The following is a 26,246-nucleotide window of genomic DNA, read 5'->3' as shown; positions in this document are numbered from 1 at the left end:
AACGGAGGCAGTTTGGTTCCACCACAACAAGCTGGCATGGGCCCAAACAAGTTGCTGGTTTTCTCAGTCTAGACTTAAAATGCCCTTAGAAAACCAAAGGCACCACACAATCATCGTCGGTAGTGTCAAATGTGGAATGTAAAGTATATGAAATGATAGCTGAATTATTGTGGAAGCGAGGGAGATGACGTTCAAGCAGGAACTGGTGTGTTTTATTCACAGCTGACTGGGTAAAGTCTGCTTTATGTTCTATAAAATGCATGTGGTTGACTGTCTCTCTTTTTATGTGTCTCTTCACAAAACAAATGCATGACTCAGGTGGGGTACATGGACAGCCTCAATTTGCCACTCTGTCACATAACCTCTTTTTGTTTGATTTCTTTTCACTAACTGGTGACACCTACACTTTCCCTGCAGGACCCAAGCCTCTCCAGTTTGCCCTCAAAGCCTCACTGCTATCCCACAGAGCCCTGCATGCCATCATTGTATCTCTCTGTGGTCGTAGGCCACCGCGAGGGAGGATTTCAGGGGATTTTAAACAGGTATTAAGGAATATGAACGGTTCGTCTCAGCAAATTTCCCTGAGAGGGTGGTGTGTATAAATCGTGACAGTGGTTTGTACTTAACTTTGTGGAAGAAGCCCTGAAGCAACACTCTGGACAACTGCGTTCATACTGTATTTATAGCTGTTTGTGTATGTGTCTGTCATTTCTCAATGCATAATCCAAGTTGAATGTCACACTCAGGTAAGGAGAAATAACGTGAGGCGCATTTCCAGAATTATTATTACCACACAATGTCTTTGCATCGTGGTATTTTCCACACTAAACGTGTGCTCCGATGGGAATTATAGAAGGAGAATGTGAGAAAAAGATAGCGTGCAATAAGCCAAACAAAAACAGAGGATGGCATGACTAAACAACGCTAGAAACAGAATGAAAACATGACAACTGGAGCTGCAATATGTGAGTAAATGTATAAAGCGAGAGAAGATGATCGAGAAGCAGAGAAAATCAGAGAAAGAATAAGGAAGAGAGAGTGAGAGAGTGAGAGAGAGGACTTTGTTTTGTCTCACCATGGTGGATGATGCCATTTTCCAGCAAGGCTTGTCCCAGGTTAACCCCTTCGTCAGGCTTACTGATCTCTCCACTCTCTATCAGCCATGACACAAACTCACTGGGAACACAAGAAAAAGAAGCACATGGTGAGGCCGGGGTCCTTCATCTCTGTTCGCCTTTTGTTTTTGAAATTGTCACCGTCTTTGACCTGGGGTTCCTTGTTGTGCTGTTTTTGTATGGAATTTCAGACAAGTCGCCTGCAAGACACACAGTGTGGATTTCTCTAGGACTTCTGTCAACACAGCTGGCATTTCTGAAAGTAGCCTGTCACTGTGTACGAAAACTGGTTCACAGTCATTCATTCTGTGGTTCATGCTAAATATCACACTCATAAAACATGCAACACTTCCCTTGTTCTAAGGGATAAGCATCAAGAGTGACATAAAAAAAACTGTGAAGAAATGTTGAGAAATGTTTTGCTTATTTTAGGCACAATTTTAATGTGTTAGCCATAGTGGGGGCACATGCATATATAACCTTATCTATAACACCTCTGTATATTGAGTAAATCATTTTTAACCCAATGCTTTGTCTGTATATGACAAGCACTGGAACACATCACTGGCTGCGGTTATGATTGTTTAAATGTGGCTAGTGTGAAAGCTAATGGGAGCTACTTAACAGAGCTAACATGAAGATGCCATTTTTTATTTATTTATTTTTGAACATTGACTTTTCCCACCTTCAACAGAAGTGGCAATTACTTGCTTGTTTGTCTGTACTCCATCTTAGTGGTGCATACAGTGTTTACTTGTGTGTCTTGCCAGCAGAGCCTATTGCTTTGACTAGTCTCATGTGACAAAACCAGTGAAATTCTGAATCTGAGCTGCCCTTGATGTTTATCACTGAGAGCCTTGCGCAATGCAACGTGTTGACACTGTGCAAGGCGCTTAGGCTCCTTAAGCTATTTAGTCTGACAGTATGACTTTTTAAATGGTTTCAGGGGTTTTAATGAACTACTTAAACCACATGCACAAACAGTGCATCTACAGTACATATTTGAAGAAAAGTTCACCCTCCTCTCCTCTGCTTCAAATATCCGTCAGGCTTCGATACTGTACGCGCATTCACCATCTAAATTTAAGCACTTGAGCTCTGCTCCCTTCTTGTCACGCCCGGTGTGCGCTGAACTAATGTTTGAAGGAGAAAATTACATTCTCGCCTTCTTCGTCTTTCATGCTGCTGAGTGAAATCACTTCCCCACATAATCATGGACACTGAAATGGAGAGGGCTGGTGTGTGTCCGTGTGTGTGTTCATGAAACTGAAATTGAACGTTCCAGTGTGGAATTATTTTGAAGCGTGTGTGGCAATTGATGTAGTCTTAGACTTAGCGAGCGTAAATGTCAAGCCTACAAGGTGTGCAGGTGTATGTATGTATAAAGTCAACCCACAGGCTATGATTTCTGTGTGTGTGTGTGTGATTATGCAGAACTGCGGACACCTTCAGCCATCTGCCAGTAGCCCTGTTTGTCTGACTGAAGCACAAAAGGACTATTTTATCATAATCTACAAGACATTTTCTGTGATCTTCCAGGTGCATGTGATAACATGTAAGTGCTGTGCGTGTGTATGTGTGTGTGTGTGTGTGTGTGTGTGTGTGTGTCTGAACGAGGAAGAGATTTGTTGGAGTATCTCTGACCTGTCCATCCTTTAAATATTTTTCCGTATTTTTGACGCTTCTAAAAAAAAAAAAAAAAAAAGGTTGGCTGTCACATTGAGTGGAGGCATTTGATGTTTGCTACACTCCAACGGCATCTGCCAATATAACAAGAAGAAGAAGCAGAACAAAAATGAAGAGAAGAAGAAAGCTCTGATATTTTAAAGCAGGTGGCTGCCTGGTGGTGATTTTAGGATTCAGTGTGTGCCCGTGTCTAAATGTAAGGGGTATGTGGACAGTGATAAGGATGGCAGACTGGCCCAGGGCGGGGCACCTGAAAATTTCCCGTATTTTCAAATCCCAGTGCTGACAGGTACAGAACATCTGCTGGTGATTGGTTGAGCCTCTGCGTAATTGTGGAACTGAAAACTGTGGAACTGCGTGAAGTTCTGCAGCAGGAACAGGGCTGCTTTGTATTTCTTTGTAAGAGCACTGTGGATGATGGCATTATAGTCAGAAACAGAGGGAAAAAAAATCTTGTGTCACGTGACCTCCTGTTCTGCTCATCTTCGATAGTCAACTGCTGTGTCCCAATTCCATACTGTATAGAAATGATGTACAGTATATACTACATAACCAGCAGTACAGTATACAGTTTTCAAAAAGTTTCATATTAACAGACAAATACTCAATATGCGTCATTGTACATGAAACCAAATTGCAACTGTACGTCACTGCCAATTTCAGTTCCCAAAAAAGAAAATAAACCGTTTTTCCAAACACTTCTTTTGTTTTATAGATCTTCCCGGACTCACCTCACCACCATTGGCCTTTATCTTAATTCGTTCCAATGCACTGCATTGTGGTATGTACCCCGACCTTTTAAAGTGTCGTTAATTTTGTCATGTTTCCACTGTGAAAACGCTACATGCTCAAAAGCTGCTCAGAATTAAAGCGCAGTATGGAATTGGGACACAGCTAATGTATTTCCCTCAGAGGGTAAGAAAATACATTGAGAACCGAAAGCTGGTGGAACAGAAGCTCACCCAGAAATGGAGCAGGAAGATTTGTCTTAGAGTCAACAGTTGAGACCTAATTCTAAACTCTTCCAAGCTTTAGCTCTGCTCTCAGCACAAAAAGCTTGAGAAAGAAAATTAGGATATATCACCACTTTAAATCCACACAAGTGATGCTAGGCAAGCATTAGCTCGACCAAAAAAGTAGAATAACAAAATGTATAATGTGTTCACAGGAAGACAGCAGAGAGATGATGGAATTACGCCATCAAGACAAGAGGGTGCTATCAAACCAGCAGTCAGCATCTCGGTTTAATGCAATAAGCACTCAAACTATGTCTGCCGCTAATTTCATCAGAAAGACAAATGCAGAGCTAATGCAGGTTGCACTCATCGGCAGGAAACGGCTGAGTGATAAAGTGGGGAAAATGGGAGCTGGTAGAAAGTGAAAATAGACTGAGGGAAAGAGACAGACAGCACGTCGATGAGGCAAAGGAAAGAGCGTGTGACTAAAAAAGGAAAAAATTTTTTGGCCATTGATTGGTCAGTTTGAGTTATTACCCAAGAAAAAAAGACAAAATTCTCTAATTCCATCTTCTTAAATGTGAATATTTTATGCTTCTTTACTCCTCTTTGATGGTAAATTAAATATCTTTGGGCTGGGGACAAAACAAGACATTCGAGGACATCATCTTGGACTTTGGGAAACACTGATCAATATTTTTCTCCATTTTGTGATATTTTATGTTGATTAATGGAGAAAATAATCGACAGATTAATGAAAATAACCACTAGCTGCAGCCCTACTTTTCCGTATGAGGATACTAATAACGCACTGTTCGAAACACAGTAGAAGAAGAGTGCTGAATGCTGACACACACAATATGGTAGGATGTAATTCCTGGAAGGTCTCAGGATCCAGATTGGCCAGTGAGACACATCGAACAGAGAGAGGAAAACACCCAGACGAAGTCTTCACATGACGCCACCAAGACGGAACACGTCTCCCAGAAACACCACTACATTCTTGAGCGACTCATTATAGTCCCTTGTTGGCAGTGGCTGAATGCAGGGTTATCTTCCACTACATTTACCTCTAAAAAAAAAAAAAAATTCAGATGGGGGATGCATTTAATGATTTGTAATATACTGAGAAGCCATGTTGGCAGTGTTGCACACATTAATGGCTGCTCCCTGGTTTCTCTTTACAAGACCGGTCATCAGTCAGCATTGTAGTCTTGCCTAGTTTTTTGTCTCGCCATGGGGATGTTGGAAAGAATTTAATTGCTGTTCAGGATCTCACAACCGCTGGTGTGTATGTAGAGCAACTGAGGGAAACTTGAGCGAGTCTCTCATTGTCTATTCAATGCACTGAAACTTCAAGAGGACAGAGAGGGGGATGGCTTGCTGCAGAGCCTCAGTTAAAGGTCCTTTGCTAATGAAAGTCTGGGTTTGTGAGTGTGTGCTCCATGATATGAGTGTGTGGGGAGCAGCTTGGACCCTTCTCTGAGCTGTGAGAGGAGACTATGAGGGGGACTCATTACGGACAAGAGCATGTAGGGATAAAACAGTTTAGGCATTTTGCCAGGACTTGGGGAGATGGGGTCCCAGCTCTTTTGAAAACCGGCTGATCTTACGTAACAGCAATTTGTAAGGACCCCTTGTGAACAGCGTAGCATTGCAGTCACATTCCTGGAAACTGAAGAAACCGGGCACTGAGGAAGCAAGGACACTCACTTTCCCATGAAGCACTTGGGCACAATGCTGAGCTTCCTGCGTCTATCCTTAATCAGGTGCCGGCTCTTGGTCATCATCATGTGGTAGAGCTTCTCTCCCTTCTCTGCAATCATCACATAGGCATCCCGCTCCATTCCGAGTTTGAGACCTGCCAACAAAAAACAAAAACGAGTCAGACCCAAGTGGATTTGTCACGCTGACCATCAATGGAACATGAAAACAGTGACAGCCCTTCTTTTTAAGGGAGCTGACAAACAGTGGATGTGAAAATGGAAAAAACGAACAAACTCAACCCAAGCCGACACAGTGACTGTATCATAGTGCCAAGAAAAATACAGCAGACTCATTACGGGGCACAATTTTCGACTTGCTTTCCACAGCTATCGACATGTATCAGAGCCAAAAGGCAAAGGCTGTCATGGTGCTGTTAGAAGAGACAAGCAGGCCTTTGCCTGGTTGTGTTCTGGTATTGTGCAGATGGAGTGAAGCCAGGAACAGAGTATGGTGGCTCGGGTCTGCCACAGCACTCTGAAACAAACCCAGATGTTAATCTTGCCTAGACACGTTGGTTTTTTTTTAGAGTGACTAAAGTTCAGGAGGGCAGTGAGATCTGAACTTCTTTCTGTGTTGGTTTGTTAACCATTATTCCTCTACTGTAAAGCAAACCATGTGAGGGTCCATTGTTAGGCCTGCTGCCCCAGTAACAGCTCCTCAGTGAGTACACTGTTTGAGCTGCTTAACCTCACCGTGGGGTTTGATGAACTTCTGAACCGCACTGTGATACTTTCTGACTCGGGGCAACTCAACTCTGCTGCACTGCTCCTCCATAAGCTGCTTAACTCTACGGAGAGGCACACCAAGCTGATGAACTCAACTATGTCCTGATTTTTAGACACTCATGTCATATATTTGTGGCACCTGGAAAAAGATCTAACTTGGGATCTTCATCGCTTGTCAACCACATTTCTCTCTCTCAGGGCCATGACACAACAAGTTCAGAACGGCCCGTTGTTTACCATTGTGCCAGTGAGCCTTGCTGACTGGCTGCTCAGTGAATTCACCCATTTAATGCCGCTTCTTATCTTTTTTGGCTCATATATGGTAGGTGACTTTTTTTTTTAGACTACAAAAACAAACTTCTGACTAGTTATTTCCTCTCTTGCAGCCACCGAACATACGTGCATGCTGGCAGTCAGCTGGCATTTGGCCGGAACCTTTGCACTGACTTCAACTGCAAATCTGAACAGACGACAAAGTGCGGCAACAGGAGGCGTTTGATCAGTTGGCCTTAGTCGCTCGTTCTTTGAGGTTGGTTTGACGTGTCATGGCCCTTAATAGTTTTAGACTCTGCATGCTGTCCAATGAAAACTATGCAATACAGCTGAAAGCAACATATTTTTCATGCACTTGAAGGCAGTGCTAGGGGTGAAAGTCTGACCACTAAAAGGCAGCGAAAGGGATGAGACAAACAATGTATAAAGTTTCACGGCTAACTCTCAAATCTACTTTTCCCATTGAGTCTTTGGGGTTCTGCACAGGCAGCCTGTGATGGAGGTGGGATTATATTACATTTGACAGCAGCTGGAGTAGATTTAAACAATGAGTGTCATTGAACAACAGACGGCTGCCTGTCCAGAGCAGAGGCCCCCTCAGCTTCTGGTCCAGCTGTCAGGGTTTGTCTAGCGCTGCTCCTCGTCTTCCTCCACTCATTGGCACGAGCTAATACCCTATCACATTATCGGACCCACGCATTTCCCCTAAAAATCCATGAAAACAGCGATAAGACAAAACAGCTCCAGCTGGCAGTTGCTGAACAATGAAAGTCTTTTGAGAGAGTGCAGAACCAGCACATGGAAGGGCCACGACGATACACGGAAAAGGTCACATTAAACAAGGCGTGTCAGGAAAAGTAATAATGCATGATTGAGGAGAAGTGAGAAAAAATGTTGCCATGATTTGTTGCAGTAAAACTTTATCATGTGGCTGTCTAGACTGTAGTAAAGAGGTTGACCGGGAGCAGAACATACTGTAGCGTGGGTAATAGAAAGGGAGAGTGTGGGGAAATTGGGCACTGTGACTGATCTGGCATCTGTTAGCCTCAGGTTGATTTCCGCCGGGCTGAAACTCAACACCACAAGCTGCAGCTCACTCTCCCGTACGTATTCAAACCCTGAAACCCTTTCATCACAGGATCAGATGCTGATGACGTCAAACTCTGCTGTGGATGCTTATTTAATGCAAAACTAGAAAGACTAAATTACAAAAATGCAAATGTTTACGTTGACAGTTGTACTCGGCTAATGCGGAGCTAATTTTCAAGCAAATCATGTTCAAATAGCTTTAGGGATCCAGTTTTGATTTTTATCCATCAATGCTATCAGGTGACCTGTTGGTATACTGCCCAAAATCTGGTTAAAGCCTTTCACACTGTCTAATGCACACAACATAACAAAGACAGATGGCCAGTGGTGAACAGGTGGGAAGACATTTTAAGACAAAAGAGGGAAGTGGCACGATGAAGGGAAAACAACTTAAGAAGCAACAAGAATATCAGTTTACATTACTAAGCTCAGATCAGTGGATGTGGTGCTGCCTGGGTTTTTTTTTTTTTTTTTTAAGATCAGGGAATGAAGCGCATTTCTTAGTGGATGTTTTTGGGTTAGACTAAAGAGACTAATCCAAAGGCAATTCCACATGTTAAATCCATATATGGCTGCAAAACTGCTGAAATAGATTCGACTCTCTGTCTTTGTCTATGCAAGACACAAATACTTTTATGACAGTAAAAATAGATCCAGATTCATTTAAGATGTGCATGATGTAACTGAGCTTCACTTTCTTTGACAAGTCAATGCTTTTCTATTTTAAGCATTTGGCCAAGATGCTGTTTTTATAAAGTGTTGCTTGTGAATGAGACCTTCGATTCATCAGAAGCTTCCCAACGAGGGTTTGATCAGTCAAATACCTCTGCTGAAGTGTTGAGGAAGAGATTGTTGTTGCAGCCTCTGTTTGGTGCACGGGTCAACCAGGCCGGCTGTAAACATCATCTCACCTAACCCTTTATTTACCAAACAAAGGCAGGCAGCTCGTTCAAGGTGGGACATGACCGTAGGACACAAACACTGTATCCAGGTCATAAGCACAACCACAGTCATTGCTGTGTGCCAGCCGAGGGAGCCGCAATGGTTGTGTGAATCTAAGGTGACACCAACATGTAGGTCAACATGCAACGGGTGCAACAGCAGAAAAAAACAAGGACAGGCACGTGACGGTATTGACCACGATACGTGATTGACAAGTGAAGTGCAGTCGACAGTGCAATGAGCATGCAGCGTGAAAGGTGGAGGCAACATAAAGAATGAGGATGTTGCCCATCAAGAAAGCAGATAGAGTGGCTAGAAGAGCGGAGGGTGGAGAGAAGTGGGAGGCGCTTCTATTACACTCAGCTGCCAGTTTATTAGGTGCAGGGAGTGAAAACTAATACAGACTAATGCAACAATTCCTGCAATAAATCCTCCCTTCATGAAAGTTCTAATGTTCAGTTTTAGTTTTGTTTCGTTAAAGAGGTGTTGATTCAACTGTATGATCATGTTGGAGGATGCAGTGAACCTTATTCCACACAGTGATCTTGTGAAAAACTATAAAGTATGAAAAAAAAAAAAAGAAATAATTGCTCACACCTGTATGTTTCCTTATAAAACGTGGCTGGCGGTGCTATTTTCAGTAAGATTACAAAAACAACTGAATTTTCCGTGAAGGGAACTCCGGTATAAAAAAAGGATCATTTCTGGTTTTGCGCTGTCAGTCCCATAAACCAGAAGTGCCATAAAAGTGGCTTTTAAAAAAGTGTTACTCACTCTCTCTCTGCTCCCGTTCCCTCAAGATGGCGTCCAGCCACTTCTGCTTGTCCTCTGCGTTTTTGGCCATGCAGACAAACCACTTGTTTTTAGCAGTGTTGTGGATCTTCCAGCCGTTAGTCACCGTGTAGTTGTTGCTGTGATAGTCCGCTGCAGGGGGAAAAAAATATAAAGTCATTAATTCTTTGAATGGGAGAGGGGTTATCATGAATAACATTAAAAGAGTTTGTCATAGAGCACAGAGAGCTCTTATTCTAATATATCAAGCCTATACTGGAAAGGCCATTAGGGTTCAGGAATTTACTTAAAACAAATCATCTAATTAAAATAAAATTTACTGCAAATCATCTTTCTGGATCATCCCTTTTTGTGGAACATGTTTTTCTTTCACCCCTTGTTCTCATGTTCTCTTTTGCTATTTTCCATTCTCAGAAAATGAGACAATAACCACAGACACACAAACACACCATGCTAACACTGACCTCACTGACCTCATGTATATGTTGCACAAGTTAACATTAAAGTTAAAAAGACGAGGATCTACTATCACGCAATGATTTACAAGCCAATTAAAACAGATAAACTTGGCGCACAGTGAGAGCAGTCACAGACCATCTTTCCACTGACTCAACAGAATCTCTCCTCGTACCCCTTTCTAATTTTATCATCCATTTAGCTGCAGGTGAGCAGCTCCTGAATAATGAATGGCCAGTGGTAATGGGGTGCATTAGTCTCACACTCAAAGGTCATATAAATAGATCTGATACTTCAGGCCCCACAGGGAGCAGCTCCTGCTCATCTGAGAGAGCTACACATACTACTGTGTCGAGCCTCTTTTTGGCTACTGGGGTGGAAAAGATGGATTCTAGTAAAATCTTATGTAAGTACATGCTGAGATGTGGTAAAGTGGTGTTTATCAAGACTGAGAGGTGTGCAAGTCAGTGAAGGTGAGGACATGTTTTATTATTGTGACGGCTGTCCATGCAGTTTACAGTAAATTCATAAAGCAGGTTGCTATTTACGCTAGCCTCTTTAACTATGAGACTCAAGATTGTAGCTGCTGTGCATAGTTCAGGAGATTTGGGTCATCCGTTACGATTTTTGCAACAGAAACCTGATCTCTCCATTCAAAGTGTCAGCAGGCAACCCCAACCACTCGCACATTTCATCTTTTATACTTAGTAATCTGTGTTCTGGAGGTCACATATGTACGCATTTTCAGAGTGGGACCCCGTAGTTCTGCGAATAAGGCATGTTTTTCTTTGTGGTTTTCCCTTCAGCGGCCTAAATGTGACAGCCTGCAGCAGACATGCAGAAAAAAAAAAAGTCATGTGAGCTTGCAAAATATTCTGCCAGCGCAGACGAGAAAAAAAAAGAGGAAACATGTGAGCGAGAGGAAGACAAAGTGTTTCTACACCAGCAGACAACACGTACCAAGCCCAGCGCGGTGCCTTGCAACAAACCGCAACAGCAACGTGAGCTGAGCGAAGACCGTATCACAACAATCGCACAGACCAATGCTAGAGCTCACCAGGCTTGTCACCTATACATCTGCATTGCTTCTGCGCTTCAGATTTGTATCAACACCTTCAGTTATTACTGAATAGCTGACATCAAAAGGTGGCAGATGAGGTTGCGAGGTACATCCTTTTTGAAACTAGGTACAAGTATGCTACTCCACCCAAACTGTCAACAAGTACCTGATTCATATCCAACCACCGGTGTCATCACGGTTTCAAGAACTAAAATGTGAAATGAAAAATCAACACTGAGGCAAATTGAAATTCAGAAATATTACGGTGAGCTGGGGTGTCAAAGTGAACAAAGCTTGGGTAACATGGCCGTGACATCAGAAACATCCAGAGACTCGTGCAAAACTACGTAAACGCTTTGAGGGAGTTGCATGAATGGACATATAGACAGTCTCCAAAGGTAATGTTGCTGGGCAAACACAAACCTGTTCCATCTTCCACATTTTCCACCTCCATCACCTCCGTGTTGATTCGGCCTCTGAACACATAGAGGGGCCCGTTGATAGACTTGGTCCTCTTGGTGGACTTCTTTCCAGAAACCCTAGGAAATGAGACGACACTGTGGTTACACTCAGCAGGGAAAATATCCGTTGATGCCAGTGCCAGAGCAAGAAAAGAACCTGTGTCTGTAACACACGCACATTCATACAGACCACGTATGGGAGCTGCAGACACATGCAGTTGTTTTTGTTTTGCTTGCATACTAAAAAGCTGTCTACACAAACGAGAACGTGAACATTTGCTCTAATTTTCCACGTCTAGCTCCTTTCCCGTAGTCAGTCAATAAAAAGATTTTTGAATGCTTTCTTCCTCTTGCTGTTAGCTGCTATGCAGTTGTCCGGACATTGCCTTTCTCACCTGGACTTCCTCTTACAGTAAACCAAAAGGTTGTCGAACAGGAAGAAGACACGCTCCTGGATATTGCCAGCTGAGATTTTGAGGAGATTTCCATGGAGCAGCAACTCTGTGCAAATATCTGTCAGGTTGGTTCCCTGAAGAAAGAAACAAAGATTGAAAAGGACATCAGCTAATGACAACATGAAGTAGTTTGATCCATCACATACAGGGCCTTCTTATTTGTCATTTCCAGAGTCTTCGTGCTCGCGTGTGGAAACACTGGAAGCACTCTCAGCCTGAATTGGGGAGTTGCAAAGAAAACACTGTTGTCTGTATAAAAACTTGAAGAGTTCACAACCTCATCGAGACAATATGAAATTCACCTTTGACTCTGTGAATTGTTTTCATTCCACCGTCAATGATAGGAAGGAGTAAACACAGCTGCCCCCCACCCATCTCTAATGCATATCTGCACACTGTTCACTGTCAGGACAGTTAGCTGCAATCACTGAACTTCTGACGAGTTACACCAAAACCTTTTTGCACTGAGTGCTGTCAAAGCACAGTAGCTGGAGAGCTTCCAAACATTACTGCAGAGTAGTATCAACAAATCTTAACAAATTCATACTGTGTTGAGTGGTCAGAAGCACCAAACATGAGAGCAGCAGGGCATCCCCGCACACGAGTGACCTTGACCTACATATAGTCTCCTGTGGGACTCTTGTTTTGGGGAAAAACAAAGCCTTTGCATTCTCTCAGGATACAAACACATGGGCACACAATGCCTGGATCCCTACACATAATAATACAGCTGAACATGCATAGAGGAAGGGAAAACACGACTCATGACATTGTACAGACTGTAGGTGGAAGTGCTTGAGCCATATTCTGGTCCCTGCAGTGAAAACGGGTCAAATGCTTTGTGCCTCTGTCATGCCAAGGGGAAATTTCAAAATTTTGATACAAAAGCCAAGTCAGCTTCACTGTACTTATTCAGGAAGATGTATTGTGCTACTCTGCAGTCCACCACCTTCACAGGATGTGATCGCGTCTTTCTTAAAAGCAGTTTCTCGCTAGCTATCAAATACACCACAACCCGTTGAGACCGAAAGAACATTTTTCCTTTATGAAGCCGAGCAAAGGCCAGTGACACAAACCGCACACACTCGTCTTTAACACTCGGCGCTGTGAGAGCTGAAACAAATGCATCCAACATATTTGCCGCATTTTCTGCATTGAATTGTCTGAATTGTATTAATATCAAAGATCAAGCGGTGTCTGAGTACTTATTCCTCATTTCAAGATGAAGATTATAAAATGAATATTTAGAAAAGCAGTCTAAGAACCTTTTGGTCTTGGTTAATGGGGTTGCTGACGTCAATCTGTTAAAAAGCCTCATTGATTGACCACAGCATGGCGTCTAATTAACATTTTCACAAAGTGGCTGAACTTGAGGACTAATTACTAGCATTATTTAGGCATCATTTGGGTCAGAAATTCAGTATTTCCACATTTCCAACTACAGAACAGAAACTGCTTTCATAGATACAGATGGATGCATGAGCAACCATGCTCTCACATGTTCCTTCCCGAATTGTGAATGACAAATGAAACTAATTCCTACTATGAGCATTCAAACAACCCAGGAAATATTAAATGATTTCATTCAACATGGAAGACCTCCAGTGAGACCCTGAGCAGGAGTAGGTAAACATGCTGCCTGTCAAAACAGGGCTACTCAAACATAAAACCAAGTAACTGAGTTAAAATACATCTCATTACTCATTGTTAAACGGATCATTCCACTCCAAATCATCTGGAACTAAATACACCCATGTGTGGACTTAACGCAACCTCCCCCCTTCGGCTTGTAGAGTACCCATCAGCCCCCGCCACATGCCCACAGGCATACACGTATACATCAGATTTGGACTCCGCTGTTGTCTTTGATGTTCCTGACATGGGTCGACCAGAGACCTGTGGAAACCCCCCACTGGCCACACCCTCTCTCGAGCGTCCATAATTGATTCCCATGAGCGTATATTTATGATGTATGTTCATCGCTCCACAGTTCTTAGATAGAAAAACGATTCTATGAGCGTTTCTTAAGGTGCATACCGACAGGGTCTGGGGAGGGGATCGTGTTTCAGACGATCGATTCCACCTCATGTTAACTGCACTGGGCAGAGGTGGGGGTGGGCGCGAGCACGTGTAGGAGTGTATGAGAATTGAGAGGGCATTTTTGAACCTATGGGTGCACATGCATGCATGTCTTGCGGTGTGTGTTTGCGTACATGTGTGCGCTTCCCTTTATTTATAATGCATGCGTAAACAAGCATGTGTAAGAATACGTGGCAGAAGACTGTGTGTGTTTGTGTGTGCATGTGCACAGTACATCTGAGCAGCGGTAATGCGTCTGGGCCTGAATCGGCACTGCTGGCGTCCTCTTCCATTAGGGCTGGAGGTGATTAGCCTGGAGAGTGGCTGGAGAGAGGCAAGAAGAGCGAGACTAATGCTGTAAGGCTGATGGCTCGTTGGGGGGTGAATGGTGTGTGTGTGTGTGTGTGTGTGTGTGTGTGTGTCGTTCAGAGGAAGAGTGAGAATTTGCCTTGTCTTGTCTGTTTGAAGTTTTTGCCTGTATGAAAGTGACATAAACAGATATAAAAGCGGGTGAAGTGATCAAAATAAACTCAAAGACATTTAGCTTGAACTGTCTTCATGTTTGAGAAGCTGGAATCTTTCATCACTTTGTTTGAAAAAACGCAATTCCAGTCAATAATCACAGAATCATCTGTTTTTTCAGCTCTCAAAAAAAACAAAACAAAACTGAGACACGGACCAACAGAAAGAAACACACATAAATGATTATTCATCACAAGAGGGGCCATGAAATATTCTGTATGATGTCAATGTACAAAAGCTTAATACCCATTTCTTGTTTTGTTGTCGTGGTAAACAATAATCAGGGTCAAACGGTGACATTTTTCTGAGGGAAAGAGAAAACAGGGGTCCGTTTTGGCAAGCAGACAGTGGGATGTCCCAGTGGGGCCCACTCTGGTTCCATCCTTCAAATTTTTTTCTTCATCCCCCTTCAAATGTCCCCTCATATAACCCTCCCAGTACATGTGAGACTGAAGCTCTGCTTCCTAGGTCTCTTCTGATTGGGCAGCATGCCTGTTGGCATCCCCCTTGGCACCCTGTGTGGGTGGATTGTCCCATTGGTGCCTGCTAAGACAAGGCCTCTGTTGTGGTGGGTGAGGGAGGCGTGAAAAATGCACTGGACCCATCGCCCAGCTCCCAAGCCCCATCCGTGGCCCCTGTCCTCAGAGCTGTGATCTGCCTGCAATAGCGTTTAACTCTTAAGATAGATGGATGGTGGTTGGGGTATTTCTAAATTAAGTTTTTGTCGTGGTTGTGTTCAAGGACTTTCACTTCTTCCTTTTGCAAAAACCTTGTATGTTGCATTTCAGGATTCTCTCATGACGACTGTCTCCACCCCTCCTCCATTTCTTAGTTCCCTCTTGTGCTTTCTTTCTTGCTCTCACCTCCCAGCCCTCGATGTGGGACTGCAGCTGTTCCAGAGCCTCCAGTTTCTCCATCTGCCTCTTGGTCTCATTGATGTTGGAGCAGACAGCCTTCATGACCTGCAGAGCCTCGTCCACTGCTGGATAGTCGGCGTGCTTCTTGGGGGTCCGCTTCAGCAGTTCCTAGGTTGGGGAAAGGGGAGATGAGTTTTAAAACATCCTGCAGAATTTCCAGAAGCAGGCACAGTAAAAAAAAAACAAAAACACATCAGTCTTCGGGGGGGCATGAAGTATTCTGTGACCTTTAGTAACAACACCTCTTCTACACCAGCCCCAAACCCTCCACCCACACAGTCGTATATACTAGTAGGCGTGGAAGATTGAGTGCCTTGAAATGCTAATCGGGATGAAATGTTTGCTCCAAAATGTCTGGACCAATAAGATAAAGTGAATCACTGGCATTGATCAACACAGATTGACTGAGTTTTCCGATGTGAGCTATTGTGTTAGTTTAGCTTTTGGATGTTCTGTGCAGGCTGTGGATCTGGCAATCAAAGCTGGTGTTGACAACAGCATCCTTATGTTAGTGCTGCAGTTGTACAGTACCTTCAGCAGCAGAGGGTACTTGCAGATCCTCTGAATGGGGGTGAGAAGGTAGCCCTCCAGGGGAATATCTGTGCTTTTCTTCCCTCCGAGCAGCATACAGTGCTGGACAAGAAAGGTAAAACAAACAATATCACACGCTGATGCACACCAAGATACCTTAAATATTTAATAAAGGAAGCATTATGTGTATAACCAGACAGAAAGATAAGAGACTCTGCCTGAAATGTAAAAGGTACACAATAAGCGTTTGAGAAGAAAAGCACATGAACACAGAGAAAACCTCTTCACAATTTGTCGGTAATTGCACATCATAGACTGCTTGTGTACAAGCTTGCGCTGGCCTTTCCCTTAGCTTCACTTGTTTCCATGGTAAGTGATTCTCTGCAACACTTTGTCAAGTTACCAGCAGATTTAATTAAAGATAAATCAGAAAAACATGCTCTTTCAAATATTTCTTTATTAGATCCTGTTTTTCCAAAGTGCATCTTGGTACACTTACAAAGTCCATTCAACTTTTCTGTGCCTAATGTATGAAACTTTTCGAAATGTTTATTATCTACGACGGCGCCTGTGTGAGCATCTGCAGCTGTTTCAATTGCTGCCTCATGCCCCTTATTTTTTCAGCAATAAACAGGCTTTAATTGACTATTGTTGTCATTTCTATTCAGTCACAGTCTGTTGCAGGTGCAGTAGAATAATTTATCTCCGTTTGGGAGCAAAGCCTCAGGTGTGCTGCTGTACGTCCGCTTTTACGAACAAGTCATTAAACTCGGATGCAGATTAAGACATGCTCGTATTTACTAGTATTTTAATTCACATGAACGCATGGAGAATGTTTGGGAGCATTTTTATGTGCACCAAAAGATCATTCTCTTTCTGCTTCTGTCACAAGAAAGCAACGAGCCACGAGATTAAAACAAAAAAGATCAGTGTCATTTTTAAGATGGCTTATTCGGACACACAATTCTATGTCTGCACCTATACTATATTTCTTCTGCTGCGCCACAGAAAAGACTCCACGCTTTTCAACAAAAGGATCACTCAGAAACCTCTTAAGTTCCCTCTCATTCTCCAAGAAGATTTGGACTTTAAGAAAGTGCCCCCCAGAACCAGTTGAAAGGAGGAGTTCTTCAGAAGGGGGGCTTACAGTTACAGTTCTGGTTTCTCTGCGCCTTGTATTTTGCAGGGGCGCAGCCTGTCAGCGTGCTATGAGCTCATGGGACGGGATGAAAGATCAAAAGCAGCCATGCAGATAAACCACTTGAGTGTTCTCCACTGGGAAAGAAGGCAGGAGATCAGTTCGGAGCATTATAATCATATGGCAGCTCCTTTCAACTCGACACAACACGCAAGAGGACGGTGGGGGTTGTGGAGTGTTTCTGATGGAAAAATGAGCAAGAAAAATGAATCACTGATCATGTCTGCAGACTTCTCCGCGAATTTCTAACGTATCGATACGAACGTGTTTCTCTCATACACCCATTTCTACCTAAATCCTCCCCTACTTCCTCTCCTTCTTTCCCCTCGTCTTCTGCTTATTTGTAATGTGCCAGCCTAAAGCCAGAACTCCCTCTGCTCTTCACTCTGACCTCCTTTTGCTTTCACTTCACTTCTCTCTTCTTTTCCAGTGCAATTAACACTTCATTTCTCCATCGAATTTCCGAAGCTTTCTCAGTCTGTGATTCAATTAGCATAAAAATAGTTTAATCCAGAAAGAAAATCCACTGAAATTAAACACATCTGAAAAGAAGCCCATGGCAATACATATAACACTACCATTAATTACTATGACAGTGATTCGCAATGGTCGTCACTTCAGGAACCGAAAAGCGTTCATGCTGTATCCTCTGCTATTCCACCAGAGAATCACATATAATTCGAACAAACAATGCTCTGTGCTTCTCCTAAATTGCAGTGAATCGGTCTTGTTTCTATTTTGCTCATGGTTGCTACACAAAGCCCGAGCGCTAGTCCATTATTTGTACTGTTATTCTGAGCAGGTCTGACAAATGCTTTAATACATAACCAGATGTTGTGTAGCGATTTTATTTTGGAAGCATCAGCATCGCATAAGACCTAACCAATTAACCACTGCATGACTGGGCCAGAGGAAGCAAGAGGCCAAAGCGCACAGCAACACTCTGAGCCCACTCTTTCCAGTCCTGTGGGTCAGAATAATGCCATGGAAGGAAAACCATCAGGCAGCGACAAAAACGCAAGGCCTCAGATCTCTCAGCCAAGCCCACAAAAGCTGCCAACACTCCACAGCTGGCTGGCCCAGAATCTGCAGATGATTTCATTGGTTGGACCCTCACTCAAAGGCCCCGTCACCATTCTAAGTTCATTGTCCAGGGCCCAAAGGTTTGGGTGTCAAAACACAGAAACAGCTGGCAGCGGAAACACTACAAGAGCAACACAAAAGTGACCTTGTTGGTTGCATCCTGTCCGGGCAGGAAGAACCCTCTGACCTTGTTATGTTTTCTGCTCTTTATCTAAGTGTTAACATGGAAATGCAGGTGATACGATGGAAGGAAAAAGGAGGATGTGGATGGATAGATGACAATGAAAAATAAAATAAGAGGACACTCATAGAAGGAAAGAAATGTAGGGCAAAGGGAGATGGTAGTAAAGATAGCAGCAAAGGAAATAAGGTGAGAGGGTTATTTAGACAAACACAAGTCTGACCACAACTAGAGGAAAGGATACACAAGACTCATGTGGCATGAAATAACGAATACATAATTAAGAAGAGAGAAATTGAGAGTCATAGTGGAAAGAGGAAATAAGTCCTTAAAATGCAAAAGAAAGACAGATTTGATGATTTGAGAAGTGGATAAGCAATGTGAAGAAAGGGCCAGATAAGCAAGACAGAGTGAGGAACTTACCAGCAAGAAGGTCCTGATGTTGGGGATCTTGTTTAGCTCCATGAGAAGTCGCAAAGCCTTCTCATGGTTACTGCAGTACTCGCCGTACACTGAGAAACTCTCCCTCTGCAAAACAGGAGAGACCAAGGTTGGCAGCCTTGAATAATGTACTGACACAACTGAAGGGAGGAAGATTGACAGTTGAGAAACTGGTGAGAAGCCTCCATTTACAACCATATAACAAGATTAAGTTGTACTATCACAGGGGCAGTGGTGGATAACTGCAGTTCCACAGCTGTCACTGCTTATTATTAGTAGTAGTAGCAACGTCAGCTTTTGCTCTGCCGGGCTACAACGGAAAAGCACAGCTGCACCGATGATCAGGCAGAATTACTGAAGAATACTAAAGTGTTCTGAATCATTCTGTGACACTGACTGACTGACTTCTCTTTTTCAAAGTAATCTACAGCATAGTGGAAAAAAATAGCATGCCATCATACGACACTTCCTCTTTTTCCTCAGATAGCATCACGCTGCACGACAGGACGAGAAAACAACCCTGGCACCAATACACCAGCTTTTGTTCTGTCGCCATTTAGCTTTCTTGACAATGTGTAATACGACACCTGGGTAAGCAACATACTGTAGACAACAATGTACACAGTACCACAGCTGCAGTTGAATTTACACCCTGGAGCTTATTGAAGCCTATTGTGTATTCTTAACTACGCGACAGCAACTGGGATGTGAAACCATGTGCATGGTGGGGCTTGAGTTTGAGGACTAGAAACTGAAACTGTCATTTGAAACAGCCTCGTAAGTGAAATCTAAAACTGCAGGTGTTTGGACACCACTTTCAACTTTAACTGATATGCTGCCGCCTGAAGGCTTTGCATGTAAAAAAAAGGAATAGTCAACATTCAGTCATTGAGACCAATCAGGGTAAAGAGCTGATGGCATCTCTCAGTAGTTTTATTGAAGCATGTTATCAAGTTCTTTAAAATGATCGTCTATGATGGTTACCAAGCCAGCATCCTGTGTTGGCACAGATGTGGAAAGCAATTATGTGCACGGTTTTTACACCCACACGCAAACTTAACTACATACAGAACGTCACCACTGAGTGCATGTGCCAGTTTCACTCGGTAACCCAGCAGAGCTGACGGAAGAGGCCAAACAAAGCCTACAGCTCTTTTTATAGCACTCTGTTTCTCTGCTCAGTCCCATTCCTTTGAACAGAGGGTGAAAATCTTTTGTAGATGTTTAACACAAGTGAGCAGCACAATGTAAGTGGTGGGCAGTTTTTAACCACACGGGGAGGCAGGGACCCAAACACACCCGAAGCTGCGTTTGGCAGGGGATTCCAGTCCAAAGCACCACTGGGAGCAACAGCTGGGCCAGCATATGGTGTGAAACCCCAGATACTGTCAAACTGAGTTAATACACTACACGGTTAGAGGAAGAGAGCCCAGGAGGGTCAAGACTTGTAAATGTGCACATCTATTTGTTCATGTGTACCTGTGAAGGTTAATTATTTGTAACAGTTTGACAAAATACTGTTATGATGATGTTTCTCCACATCTACTCAAATAGTACGCTAGCATTTACAGATTCGGGGCTCTTTACAGCTCACATTAACACTTTGTCATAAACACAGACTTCCTCCTTTATTTCAAAGAGGCCGCTCTCTCAGCTCAGCAGTACCAAACCTCTCTAGCAGAAGCAAATTCAAGGGAGTGTGACAGTGAAGTTGTCCACAGCACAACATCATCTGGTAACAAACAGATCAGACATGTGAATGCATGTAGCAAAAGTTCATTTTGCAGCTTCTTACAATGCTGCTTTGCTGGAAAACACATTAAAAAACTTAATAGTATGCTTTATGAAGCAGTTGTCTGTAAATTGTACATAATTTGTAGGACTGAAACACTGATAAATCACCACGTGGTCCTTTGAAGTCTCTATCTGGGCAGACAAAGCAACGTAAAAAAATGTACTCTCCAATATTTTGCTGTTCATGAAACCAGTAAAGTAAACACAATGTCTTCTGCCTGTCTGCTCTCCTCAACTGCTAGCAACAACTACACTGAACACGGCCACACTGTGAAATCCAGCAGTAAACAGGATGACTTCTTTCCATGTGTCAGTATCCCAGATATTATCACCGTATCCCAAACAACTTGTGGAGGTTTCTTGTACCTGACCTAAGCTGTTCTGGTCTATATTAAAAATAGCATACAGCTGAAAAAGAAAATACACGGAGCAACTCAAGCACTTGAGCAGGCTGAATATTAAGGGAGTGTTTAGAGACACGTAAATGTAGCCACAGTATATCGGTTTACACTTACATGCTCCTGGATAAGGTGGCGCTTCAGTGGCTGAACCTGAAAACAGCATGCCTTTCTGCAGCTACGCTTACAGCCAAAGCCCAATCCAAGGTATTTCCTTTTCTCAGGTGACAACAACTAAACAGTCAATTCAAACACACAAGTCATACCAAGGGCAGAATGTGTCTATCTAAAACATCAGGTGTACTCTGAAAGGCTGAAAGACATCAGTTGTACCCAGAATAGCTCCACGACTTGGGTTGCCCCTGTGATAAACATACGTCTTTCTTTGAATGCTTCGTCATTGGAATGTTTTTTCAGGGACTAGATGAGAGGGTAGTATCACACACGAGGAATCACGTAGAGCCAAAGCATAATGGGCGTAGTTCAGAGAGTGCATAATGACATGACTGTTGCTTCTTGCACGGTGCTCGTGTATACACTCCCAGAAATAGAGCAAATATTGATGTCTGTGATTTCTCCTCCAACATGACTCATTTTTTTTTACCTCGGCAGACTTTGAATCATCTCATGCATCTTGAAACGAGGGCTTAAACATATACTGCCTAAGAAGAGTTCTAATGACAATTATGGGTTGTTTTTTTTTTTGTTTTTTGTTTTTTTTTACAGCTGCAGCTTCCCAAGCCATCTTGGCAACATCTGACTTTGAATAGCAATGAATCTTCCCATTTTTCTTCCCTAACTGTGAGTGGCAGACAGTCTTGTGTAACAATGCGGGAGGTTAATCAAATCCCAGTCATGGTGTTGACCTCTAGTTGAGGTCAAGGGCTACGGCTGGAGGGCGCCAGACGGGGCCAACCGATTGGCTGAGAGGTGTCAGTGTTGAAGGAGACAAAGGTCATGGGTTGGAGAAGGAATTGTAATGGATATGGAGGGCAACACTTCTCTTTCAGTCCTCCCACGTAGCATTTCTAAGCAGTATATAAACCTTTAAGAAATTGTTTGCAACACACTATAATGTTCAAGCAAGAAAGTGAGTTTGTATTTATATATTGTGTGTACTTAATGTTTGTACATTAAACATATTGATGCTGAAATGATCAATTGGAAATCTATTTCCAAAAATTGTGACTGAAATGAATTAATCAATTAAAGGAACATTTTAGGAGACAGGCTTATTTGTTTTTGGCTCAGTTAGATGACAAGATGATTACCACTCTCACATCTATACAGTAAATATCTACCTGAAGCTAGCAGCCTGTTAGCTTAGCTTAGCATAAAAACGAGAAACAGGGGACAGCAGCTAGCCTGATTCTATCCAAAGCTAAGAAAATCGACCTGTCAGCACATTAAATTCACCTCATATTCACACGTTGTACCTCCTTTCTTGAATCTGTACAAAAATCCAAGTGTAAAAACGGCCTGTTGATAAATGTTAAAAATTCTTTAACTTGTGGACAACCACAGAGATCAACAGCCCTGAAAAAACACAGGCAATACTAGTTATTTATTATATCAATGCTACAGTGACATTTATTGAGTTCTGCTTCATCACCATGACTCATCATCATACCTGAAAATGATATCCAATACTAGTTTGAGTCACAAAGGTTTCCTTCCTGTTATGGCAGACTTGAAATAAACTGAAATTATGAAGAGGCTGAGGCTTTTCCTTCCATTGATTCAGCGAGAAATCCAAGCACCGGCATCTTCCCTATTACTCATCTAGTCTGACCTCTATATCTCCCAGTCTGACTGCAGGGCAATGGAAAAAAAAACAAAAAAAAAAAACGATCGGGCTCCTTTAATCAATTCTCCACCCTGACATTTGGCTTGACAGACTAAATGTCCATAACGACACACATATGTGTGAAGGTACATTTTGATCAGCCAGTTCAACAGCCATCCACTGATGTGACTCATTTGAATTCATGCTATGAGCAAGCAGTGGCTCTGTTATTATTGAGGGCTGGTGTGGTTCATAAAATGGCATGTGGGTTGGATTTTTAGCTATATAAATATTTCTCAGAGGCAAAACCTGCTCCAGAGGGAGAAAAGATGTCAGTGGTTGAATTTAATCTTATTAGAGCCACAAATCCACAGATTCTTGGCTCTAATATTAGATTGAATCCGAGTGAAAAAACAAGTTGCACAAACATGCAGGTTTACTGGCTTTCCGACAGTGAGGTTTTTCTTTTCTGTTTTTGAATCCGATGGTGTCCGGCAACGTTGACCTGTAGGCTGATGGAGCAAACTGATGGTGGAATACCTAGCTGAGGTGTTGTGTGCCTCAGTGAAAGTGAACTGATAATAGTTTATCAGAGGGAGACAAGCAGAGAGAAGGAGCTTGAGATTGAGTGCTACCAGCAGAAGCCCTGTCCCCTCGCTGAGTGACACACCATCTCTTCCTCCCGGACACAGACCATTCTTTGTTTGTTCCCTGGGGCCAAACGAGTTCAAACAGAGGGGAGGGGAGCGGTGCGGGTGTGTGTGGGGGTCGTAGAGAGGAGAGGAATCTTTGGATGGAGGGGCAAAAAGGAGATGGCAGAAACAGCGACTTGCACAGACTGATGAAGAGAGATGGAGGAAAGAGAGACTCTTTTGCCTGACAGGATGCATCCCTGCTTGGGAAAAGAGGAAAGGCAAAGGGGTGGAGGTAGTCTGTGTGTGAGTGTGTGAGCGCGTGTGTGTGCACGCGTGCGTGTGTGTGTTGGTGGGGGAGTCCGAGAGCTGGGAGGGGTGTTTCATGTGAGAAAGAGAGAATTAAGGGGTATTTTCACAGCAGGCTTTGCACGCTTTCCCTGCATCTGTGGTTACGGGTAGCCCATGAAAAGAGTTTGTGTGTGTGCTTTTGCATGGAAGAGGAATTCATGCATGCATGCGCTCACACATGCGTGTCCGTGTGCTTGTATATGTGTGTGGTTGTCTGCTGTTTTATGTGTGTTTTCTGTGTGTGCCCTGCACTTACAAACTGGAGGAACACGTGTCCCAGTGCATGCTGGGGGCTGGGTTCCGGCTGAAGACTGGTCTCCACTGCAGACAACACCTCTTTGTGCAACTCCAGGATGTCCTCAATATTTGAAAACAGAATCTATAAACAGTGGGATGATGTAAAGGGAGGGGATACAGAGGAAGGAAGAGATAAAGGGGCAGGGTGGAAGGAAGAGAGAGAAAGGAGCAAGGAAGTGGCCAACAGATGGATGGAGACGAGGGGAAAGAAGGCAAATCCGTAAATAAACACCACATCTGAGCATTTGTAATATCAAAAATCATGTTAGACATTCTGACTTGTAGGCTTGATCTTACAAAAAGTCTTGAAAAGAAAGTCCTACCTTGACATGTTCAGGTGAGAGACACTGTTGGTCATCTGAGGTTTGTCTGATTCGATGCAAAAATGCCTGAAGAGGAAGCAGAAACGAATCAGCCAGGTTTAAAAAAATGAGCATTTACATCTGAAAACATAAGCATAGTGACTTTTGAACGTCCAGAGAGAAGTCTGATGTCTATGAGAGAACAGGACAAGTTTTTGAAATCCTAAACCATCTCGTGCACAGTGAGTGGTCTGATGCTGGAAGTGGAAGTCCAGGTTCCCTCCACTGATAATTTTAAAATGAGGGCATCTGTGCTCTTTGCTTTGAGAAAACTGTATATAGTACATACAGATTCTGTCACATCACTGTGCATGGGCATAGACACTCAAGCCTTTGAGCAGTAGACAGTCAGATGTACACTCACATCCTCCACAGAAAATTGCCTTTCACGGTGCTAAACACAGGCATGTCACAGTTGTTTCACATCCCTTACGTCCCACAGAACTTTTCCACAAGAAGACGTTTTTTTCCAGCTCACCGTATGGATCTTCTGTAGAAGCTAATGCACCTGAGCGTTCAGCTGTAAGACATCAGCAGAAATAGCTGCTTCATTGTTGCAGCGTCTACACACACCACTTCACCATAGACGGCCATAATAGGCTCATGTCAAGTTGAGCTTTGCCTGTGTGTGCAGTTTTGTCCTCTGTGTGCGTGTGTGTGTGTGTGTGTGTGTGCGTGGTGAAAAGAAGGGAAGTGAATCTGCAAACAGCTTCTTTTATTCTCTCTTCCCCAATTCTCTGTCCATCAGCTTGTGTCTGACAGGCTTAACCTGCCTCAGTCTGACTGTCTGCCTCATCTCCAGACACCAACACTGTCTTGAAAAGAAAGGGATAATGGAGATATGAATCCCCAAACTGCCAAATAAAACTCTATTCCTGTAGCCTTCATCTGGCAGGCTCTTGCTGCTTTGCCTGCCTGCATTTCAGTGCCTGAATTCTGAAAAGCGATGATGCGTGGATGAAGGGTGTTACAAAGGAGGAAAAAAATGGTGAATGTATAATGATATTTATTGCTGGAGCTCTTTGACCTGATTCACACCTGCCGCTTAGAAGTTACAAAGATGAGACAAGCAGCACAATGACCTGTAGACATACTGCCTGAGCACTCGTCTCAAAGGGTAAACGGTCCTTAGTGGTATTCTAGTAGTTTTGGTTTAAATTTGTTGTAGATTTTCATAAACAGGGTTCAACCTTTTTTCATATGACAAAATATGCCTCAGTAAATCTTCTCAGTATGTCAGTCTTAAATCAAGGTTTAAAGACTGAAAAGAGTAAGATCAAGGAAACATCTGATCAGAGAGATGAAGTAAAAATACATACATATTGGTACTATTGGTACCAACATTTTTCTATTCTTCATGCTTTTTTGCTGATATGTTTATAGTCACTACTCAAAAAGTAGTGAGATTCAATATCAGTCCAAATACATTTAAATAGAACAAAAATAGCAACCCCAAATGTTTGCATTGGCTACATGTCATCAGACGTAAGTAAGAAAATCTCTTATTGTAATTTGGGAGAACCAGCCTTTCATAGAAAAGCCTTGCATGCTGTATACAGTCAAACATAACATCAGTCAACTGCACGTCTTACTTACAGTAAGTCACTTGCCTATAATGAAAGACTGACACTTGTAATCACACATTTGCTCTAAAGATAGAGGCCAGCCAACCAGGCAGTCAGGCAGCAATCATATCATTTCCTCTGAGACCGAACACTTTGGGAGGATCGTCTCTAGCTTTTTCCCCTCTTTACTAGCTTTTGCGTAGGTTGTACCAAAATAGAAAGCAAAGGTCTTTAGCAGTGAGCTGTGACCTTGCTAATTAAGACTAGTATTAAAGGGAAGGAGCAGTCATCGTGTTCTTGACTGGTTTTGGGAGGGAGCTGATTGTGCTTGA

The 26,246-nt window shown here is 43.0% G+C and overlaps 1 protein-coding gene across 2 annotated transcripts in view; it reads right to left on the bottom strand.

Moving 5' to 3' along the window:
- Positions 1 to 26,246, bottom strand: part of prex1 (phosphatidylinositol-3,4,5-trisphosphate-dependent Rac exchange factor 1) — a 77,584-nt gene that overhangs the window by 35,098 nt on the left and 16,240 nt on the right. For both annotated transcript variants that reach the window (XM_076740765.1, XM_076740766.1), the window contains exons 2-11: positions 24,311 to 24,376; positions 23,947 to 24,069; positions 18,712 to 18,816; positions 15,827 to 15,928; positions 15,242 to 15,403; positions 11,718 to 11,851; positions 11,285 to 11,400; positions 9,328 to 9,477; positions 5,471 to 5,618; positions 1,076 to 1,176 (exon numbers count right to left, since the gene is read on the bottom strand). In XM_076740765.1, the coding sequence (XP_076596880.1) occupies positions 1,076 to 1,176; positions 5,471 to 5,618; positions 9,328 to 9,477; positions 11,285 to 11,400; positions 11,718 to 11,851; positions 15,242 to 15,403; positions 15,827 to 15,928; positions 18,712 to 18,816; positions 23,947 to 24,069; positions 24,311 to 24,376 (1,207 nt within the window). The remainder of the gene's footprint in view (positions 1 to 1,075; positions 1,177 to 5,470; positions 5,619 to 9,327; positions 9,478 to 11,284; positions 11,401 to 11,717; positions 11,852 to 15,241; positions 15,404 to 15,826; positions 15,929 to 18,711; positions 18,817 to 23,946; positions 24,070 to 24,310; positions 24,377 to 26,246) is intronic.

This window comes from Chaetodon auriga, chromosome 10 (genome assembly GCF_051107435.1).
Source record: "Chaetodon auriga isolate fChaAug3 chromosome 10, fChaAug3.hap1, whole genome shotgun sequence".
Classification (NCBI taxonomy): Eukaryota; Metazoa; Chordata; class Actinopteri; order Chaetodontiformes; family Chaetodontidae; genus Chaetodon; species Chaetodon auriga.
This window is presented reverse-complemented; position numbering and strand designations above follow the sequence as displayed.